General features: G+C 36.6%; 1 protein-coding gene across 1 annotated transcript; it reads right to left on the reverse strand.

Annotated features, from left to right (window-relative positions):
* Positions 1 to 533: 533 nt before the first annotated feature.
* LOC105051051 (uncharacterized) lies at positions 534 to 7,289 on the reverse strand. The gene is made up of 12 exons (XM_010931323.4): positions 7,151 to 7,289; positions 6,512 to 6,763; positions 6,349 to 6,432; positions 6,211 to 6,269; positions 5,920 to 6,055; positions 5,616 to 5,712; positions 5,428 to 5,494; positions 2,809 to 2,907; positions 2,118 to 2,207; positions 1,880 to 2,034; positions 1,676 to 1,783; positions 534 to 972 (listed from the first exon to the last, which is right to left on the reverse strand). The coding sequence occupies exons 2-12, from the start codon at positions 6,723 to 6,725 to the stop codon at positions 801 to 803; spliced, it is 1,281 nt and encodes a 426-aa protein (XP_010929625.1). The 5' UTR covers positions 6,726 to 6,763; positions 7,151 to 7,289; the 3' UTR covers positions 534 to 800.
* Between the last annotated feature and the right edge of the window lie 1,052 nt (positions 7,290 to 8,341).

The following is an 8,341-nucleotide window of genomic DNA, read 5'->3' on the forward strand; positions in this document are numbered from 1 at the left end:
CAGAATATCTCCTGTTGGGCTGCAAAGTTACTTGACATGAACAGAAGAGGATTTTGATAAGTTCTTTGATATAAGTGTGTGAATGCATGCACACCTCTATGCATGAGAGAGAGAGAGAGAGAGAGGTTTGCTTATAAACTTCATGACATTGCTTTGATGAGGATAATACACAATGAATGAACTGGGAGTATATGAGAACACAATTTGAACAAGAAAAGTTAGAATATCACAAGCAGTGCCAGATTCATTCAGGTCATAACAATTAGATCAGAAGGTCAAGACGCTGGATATGACAACCAACCAAAAGGAAGCCATAAAAAGAAGAAATGCACTAAAAGTAGTCAAAACTGTCAAATAATATACAGCCTTAAGATCACATTAACATTTCAAACCATGGAGAAAGATGAGTTTAAAGACAAAAAGAGAGAATTAAAAAAAAAAAAGAAAAGAAGAAGAAGGATGAGTATTCTATGGGAATAAATAAATCACCCGACTATTTTCAGTAATTCTTTTTCATACATGGTGGTTTACCATTCACATAAAAAAGCTGATACTCCTTGGACCAATCTTGATTGTAGATAGCTATAATTTATAGCTATAATTTATACATGGTACCTCGCTTTGGTTGGAATCCACAATTTCTGTCATCAGACCAGGAACTGTAGACAGTAAGACATGTTCCTTTTGTTATCAAGGCATTAATTCATCATCACTTTTGCTCAACAAACACAACATACAAACATGAAACAGAGTCTGTCGATAGTAAAATAGGTCTAGCTTCCAGGTGATTTAACATAGCTTCATTTCGTTCCCGTCTCATCATCCTCCTCATCTTTGAGATGTGCCTTGAGGCTTTGAATCTGAGGCTGGCAATCCTCGCTTTCCCACGAGGCATCTATATTTGGTAACTCATAATCATCAGGTTTCAGTGAGAGGGGAAACTCTGGGAGGTCAGGCAAGGATTGGAATGCTCTGCATCAACAAAATAATATGTCAAACGAAGAAGATAACAGAGAAGCCAAGCAGAAATCTGAATTTACTTGGTTCCTCAACTCAGCCTCAGGGTATATTTGTCCTGCCCAGAATTACTGGGTGGCCAGGAGAGGCAAGATCATTCATTAGAAAAACAAAAACATATTGTATGTGGAGTTATGATGTAATATTGGGGGTCAAAGCAAGGTCATTGAGGAGAAAAATAAAAACCTATCATATGTAAAATTATAATGTAATGTTGGGATTGACAAGGACAGTACACAGACCAGAAATCCAGTAGCATCCCAACATGGTACTGCAACAACATGCATAAAAATTTTCATTGCCCAACTACTGGGCTGCATTTGTTAACTACAGTGAAAATTGTGATAAGCTGTCCAAGCTTATAACATCTAAATATCAAGTATGAAGCATAAGCTCAACAAGGCGGTCTATTTTTTTGGGGTATCAACACTAGGTCTTTTCATATTTTCATCAAAAACAAAAAACTTAAATATTACACAAGCAAATAGCAAGGAGGAAATCCAAGTTGAATTCAGAAAGAAATGAGAACGAACTTATATCTGAGGAAAATTATGATGCATCTGCCCTTTTTTCACCCAAGCAATAAAGAATCTGTCACCTTAACTAAAGTGAAAACAATGGTTAATGGGGGACTTAAGATTCATAGGAGGATTAATACCCATTCTTGTCTTGCTCAATCAGATAACCATACATCTGGGACTTCTTTGAGGCCACTTCAGGTATTTTCTTACGTAAATGCTTCATGACACCCCATGCTGGAGGAACCCTGCAGACAGCAAGGAAAAAAGCATGAGGTTCAGGTTCTCTGTCATGCGACTTCGAAAATTTCCAAGATAAAAACACCCTTTGATACCAAACAAACCTGGTGACAGGGGCTGCCAAGCAAAAGCTTAAGCAGGCTTTCTTGCTATCTGTGAGCAGTTCCTCAGCGGCAAAATGGCAGCAAACAGCATTAAGATGATTGCTAGATCCATGACCCTTGTCGAGGACAAGACCATGATAGTAGTATGCTGCTGCCTGATGATACAATGCATGGCATTAAAGATTGTTTAACTACAAACATGAAGGCTGGTTTGGGCATAAGTTAAAAACTTGAGCACCTTAGCCTCTAGGTACTTCCATTTGATGAACAAGAGAAGCTTCTTTCCATATGCATCTCTGAGGTCACATCCTGCCAAGCAGTAGAGAACCTGAACAACAAAAATAATCAAGTAAATGAACAGGAACAGAAAGTTGTGAAACTTTTTATGGAAGGTTCAGTGGTTATCCATCAAACTTTGATTTTTCAGTGGCAATTTTAACATAGGGAAATGAGCAATGAACATTTATTATCAGAACTGACATAAAAAATGAAACAAATCTTTTCATTTGATGTCTGCCTATAAAAATCTGTAGATGTTGAGTGCCCTATTCGGTTTGGGGACATTGACCTTTATTTTCCTCTTGGATGTTCCTTATTATGTTGGTTTGAAGGTTCTTCCATGCTACTAGGTCTTAAGGGGCAGAGGTCGTGTCTCTAGACTCTCCAGTTAGCACTCAATTTGTTCAAAAAGTCATTATTTGTTCTGCATGACACCTTAGTCTTCAGTTGTTTTTTCTATCTCTGGGAGTCATACAAATCCACAAAAGGTTACACAGTTGTTAAATGGGGACCAAGGCCAATAAAAGGGCTCATATCAACTTCCAAAAATGAAATTTCTCTACTGCTGCAAATTTGGTGTTCCAGTTAGCGGACTATTGATACACTAAGAAGAACATCATATATTTTGTTTTCAAAAATGCATCACTAACCTGGGAGAAATAGCTGACTGCCTCACATGCCAACCTCCTCTTTACAGACAAGGTGGCCTTTTCACACTCAAGAGCCAAACCAAGCTGCATCTCTACACTCTGGATTTCATGACATAAGAGAACAATTTGCATTAGATGCATTCTATGGAGAACTTGTAAGAGTAAAATGTAATTGTTAAGGTTAACACAAGATATTCAGAATGAACAGAATATAGAATGTAAATTAGCATGCTACTGATCGGAAACAATGGGTGATTATCTCTCTGAGTAACTCATAGTAATTAATAATATTAATATAAATAATGTCAGAATTATCTATGATTAAATATTCCTGTTCTCTTTTCAGCTTAATGGCATATTTCTTCAGTTTTTTCTCACTTGTCTTATTAGTAAACTTTGGGATAAATGAGTCAGGTTGGAAAGAGTTTAGTTGACCATTTCAAGCATGAAGACATGGAATTAAAATCAATCAAGAGCCAGAGATACTAGATAATAGGACAGTACAGAGCTCAGAACTCATTGGGTTCATACAAAGCTCCAAATTGGTGAAGGTCACATTGAATGGATGGAATATGTGCACCCTCTAAAACAAAATGGAGATCAGTACGAGTTGCCAAAAATATGACTGCTAACTTTCATTTTGAAGCACTGTCACCCAATATAAATGATCCTTCCAAATCCACCCACTGCAGAATCATCAGCTATAGTACCAGTGCAAAGGTGGAATCCCCTGACAATCCAACTAATAAGAATCCAACCCAAAAGCTTAAGCTGATAGGTGGATGGGCCCATATGTATTTCAGCCCATGTAACGTCCCTTGCCTTTTCAATGCAGGACTATTTTTCTTGTAAGATCCAAGTTACCATGATAGAAATTTAACCCGAAAGCTTAAGCTGACAGTAGATGAGAGCATGTGTATCTAAGACCATCTAACATCCCTTGCCTTTCCGTTGTGGGACTATTCCCACATATCCAACACCAACAAACAAACACAACAAAGGTATGCAAACAATTTGCTTGTCATGGCCATTCCATCTAATGAAGGAATTCCTGATATGATACTTTAATGGATTTGTTGAATCATTTTATATTATTTCCAATTTACTAGGAACCTTTAGGTTTAGACATGTCTAGTATCGCTTGCTTTATAATGAAGAATTTTGCTGTGATTAGGATCAGAGTTAAAAATAGTTCTATTTTTGGATTTAATTATATTCTTTATCTCAGATATCAGTCACTTAAGATCCATGGTTTTGTTTCCACTTTATGGTAAATGTGTTCAGGGCAGTGCAAGGTGACTTTTCTAGAAGTGCTATAATATCAAAAGCTTTGTTTCCATGTTATGGTAAATTTGTTTAGAGAAGCTCAAGGTTACAATATTCTAGAAGTACTATATTACCAAAAGAATGTTTTAATAAACTTATGAAATGCTCTGAACAGTGTTTCAAAAGATTAGACCTCATATTTCTTTCATTTTTTTCCCCCTAAATTTGCTCTCTTAGGGTTGTGCTTTTCTGCTATTTCACTAAATGGTTTTGATTGCTTAAAGATTAGATCCTTTCTCACAAAAAATTAAGCAATGGAAGGATGGACTTGATAATTAGCAAACTTTCTAGTTTTATCTTACCACTAGAACCCAAAAGCTTAAGTTGTTTGGGAAGGGGTCCACCACATATATCAGGTCGTAAGACACAGACCCGCTCTGCCTTAAGTATGGCCTGGACCATGCATGGGGAGGTATATGAAGAGTCACAAACAACTCAAAATAACAAGTCGAGAACAACTCAACTAACAACTAGAAACGAATCAAGAAAAGACTCACGATAACATATAGGTGGCATGAAGAAAATTAGCCTGATGAGGATTTGAAATCAAGACCCTTAGCTCTGATACCATGTTAATTTACCAAATACACCCCAAATGTTTAAGCTATTAGGGAAGGGGTCCTATTGGTAGCATGGTTAAATTGAATCCTTGCTCAAGAAACTTGTACCATGTCTTATTCTTGTCTTAACTGGAAGATTGATGCTTCTATAAATTCTTTTTCATGTTCTAGTTATACTCTTCTAAATTACGAAATGGAAATATCAGTAGACATTTATGTATATTCTGGTGAGGTTATAATACACGGTGAAAAAAGAGAGCACCCGCTACAAAATTCAAAGTCATGGCCAGAAAGAAAAATCAAACCATTGAATATGACCTAAAAGACTTACATGTCTTTGTACAAGAAAACATTTGCTAAGACACAAAGTCTATGCATCACATAATCCCAAAATCAACCTATTATATCATCCCAAAACAATAGAAATCAAAATCTTTGATGAAAATATGAAATTTCTGTTTATGCCATCAATTTATCCATATAATATCAAAAGAGAAAAATAAAATACTTTCATTTTTTATACTGGCAGTGTCCTGGTTACTGGAGCATTTCCTGCACGTATTTGCAAAAATGAATTGCTGATGCAACAATCACTCAATAACTGAAAATGATTCAAGATTCTTTACTTTAAAATGATAATTTTGGTAAATGGTCTATGGTGTAAGTATATACTATTGACAACAGCAATTTGAAGGACATTGGCCTTCAAATCCAATTAGCTGGATAGAACTACCTGGGCCAATGCTTGAATGGAAATGGCCTCCGACATTCCCTCTTCCAAGCTGCTTGGCAGACTCTTCCTACAATTACAGGTCTCAAGCTAGAGATTAAGTTCCAACCCAGAGAAGTAAAGGAACCAACATAAGGAATATCATAAGTCAACATCAAGCAGATACTGATCCATGATAGTTGATGCCATACCTAATTTGCATAGGCAACTGAACAAGTATATGATGAACACAGTAATCCAAGCACCCTGCAGCCTTGAGCAACAAATCAACAGCAACCTTCTTGGCACCTGTCTAGGAAAATCATGCTCATGAGAAATCAAAAACTTTTGATGGCTCACAAAAATATAATTCTGATTAATCTCTAGCTTAAAATGTGTACAAAAACAGAAAATTTTCTACATCTGAGAACTCATATATTGTTATATTTCAAACCATGGAATGGACCCATTCGAGAACAACTGGATGTGCTATAATTTCCATCAAAATGAACAGACCTTCTGATACCTTCCTTTCACACTCATCCAGAGAATCCTTAGGAACAAGCATTAGATTTGCCTCCAACAATGACAGCATAGCCATCATGTGAACTACCGATAGCAATTCATACCAGGCGCTTGCTAAACAAGTTTCCTACACATAGAATTCAAAATTGAGAGTTAAAAACTCAAAAACCATAGAAGTAAACAAAGAATGGAGAAAATCAAAGAAGAAAAGATGCTCTTTTATCTTTTTATTTTTATTTTTTTTGCGCCGGGGGGGGCGGGGGGTGGGGTGGGTGTTCTTACCTGATCATCATCTCCTAAGCTTTTCCATTTGAACTCCACTGATGCCTCAAGATGGTGCTCTATGGAGTACCAATTACAAAATACATTTTAAAGCCATAATTCAGTAGAAAAAGAACAAATGCAAGTGAAGGATCATACCTTTTTTGGTCAAACCAAGTAGAACAGGCACATACTCTTCAAGAGCTCGCTGGAGTTCGGAAACAGTAGGCACAGAAGCAAGATCTAATAAAAAATTCAATTAATAACAAGAAATTTAAAACATAAATCATATGTAGAACTCAATTAAGCTCAAGATTCTTACAAGTTTCTTCAGCCAAGCACACGATCCGGCCCCGAAGTGTGGATAGCTTATCTAGCACATCACGAGACACCAACCCTCTGAGGGGCCGAACAAGATCCACAGCCAAGGGGATGCGGAGGGCCGGGACGAACACGGCCACCTCATGGATGCTGCTCGGTTTCTTCCTCCTCCTCCCTACGATATACGAGATTGGGATGGATGAAGTGCAGCCCATCCTTCTCGACGATCAAACAACGTCTTTCGCCATACATCCTACACCAGCAAACATGCAAGTGAAAACAGAGAAATTTCGTTTAGAAAGAGATGAAGATGAAGATGAAGCAGAATCTGGGAATCAAAACGATTCTGAGGATTTAACTATAGAGAGAAAAATTCTACAAAATCAGTTCGTGGAAAGGAGAAAACAGCGAATGCACTGGATCCTTCAAAAAGATGGGATTTTAATTTATCGGAAAACGGAAACAGGGAATGCACTATAAAACCGTCAAAAAGAACGGATTTTGATCGACAAAAACAATAAATTAGGATTTTTGCAGTCTCGGATGGTCAAATGGAACCCTAAAATGTGATCAAAAGTAGTCAAATTATAAATAGGGATCTGAAGAAAACAAAGGGGGGGTGGGGAGAGAGAGAGCTTACGGGGAGTGGGATGGGGGAGGGAAGGGGAGAAGCTTTGAGGGGGTTAAGGAGAGGTGTGAGAGGAGGATGAGGATCTTTCTCACGCGCGCGAGCCATGGAGATCTTTGCGAGTCCCGAGAGAGCGCTCACATGGCGGAGGCGGAGGAGCAGCAGAGAGTGGTGAGTAAACAAAAAAAAATTGGATTTTTATAACTGAAGGCTGAGAGAGGACATTGAGAGGGAGGGAGAGGCTTGACCGTCTGAACTATCTGCTACGAGGAATGGTACGTGACAAGGTGACAACTGGACTCTATCTAGTGAAGGGCATGGAAAAGGCTAAAGTTTATTGGTGCCATTGTAGCGTAGGAAGACGAGATCCAACGTGTGCATCCTGATCTATTTACACTCTTAGTCCAATGATCAATATCAGTCAACGATACAGAATCTAAGGGAGAGTTTGGTCCGCAATCAAAATAAAAATTGAAATGAGTTGAAATCAAAATCAGAATCATATTTTTTATAGTGTTTGATTCATGATAAAATTTAAATATAAATCAAAATAAAAATTTTAATCTTTAGAAAAGAATAGAAATTAAGTTTTTGATAGATTGGATTATTTTTATTCCATCGACTCTTTCCAACTAAATGGTTGGAATGAGAGTCATCAATTTTTATTTCGATTTCAGACATCAATTCTCTCCAACAAAATAATCTTTAATCTATTAAAATCAATTAAGTATACTCAAATTTACCTTTGGACCTATAAATCATATTTTCTAAACATTTAACTCTTTTAGATAGGGGTGTGGATCCATCAAATCGAATCATTTGGAGCTAAATCTGAAATTGAATTGAAGCTAAAATTGAAAACAAGCTGCTTATTTACAGAAACTGCTTGAAACTGGTAAAAAAAATTCGACTCGATGTGGTACATATTTGATGCAATTTATTGGATTGATATTCTATTTTATATATAAAAATATAAAAAACTTATATATATATATATATATATATATATATATATATATATATATATATATATATTTTCTAAACATTTAACTCTTTTAGATAGGGGTGTGGATCCATCAAATCGGATCATTTGGAGCTAAATCTGAAATTGAATTGAAGCTAAAATTGAAAACAAGCTGCTTATTTACAGAAACTGCTTGAAACTGGTAAAAAAAATTCGACTCGAAGCGGTACATATTTGAT

Source organism: Elaeis guineensis, chromosome 9 (genome assembly GCF_000442705.2).
Source record: "Elaeis guineensis isolate ETL-2024a chromosome 9, EG11, whole genome shotgun sequence".
NCBI classification, from domain to species: Eukaryota; Viridiplantae; Streptophyta; class Magnoliopsida; order Arecales; family Arecaceae; genus Elaeis; species Elaeis guineensis.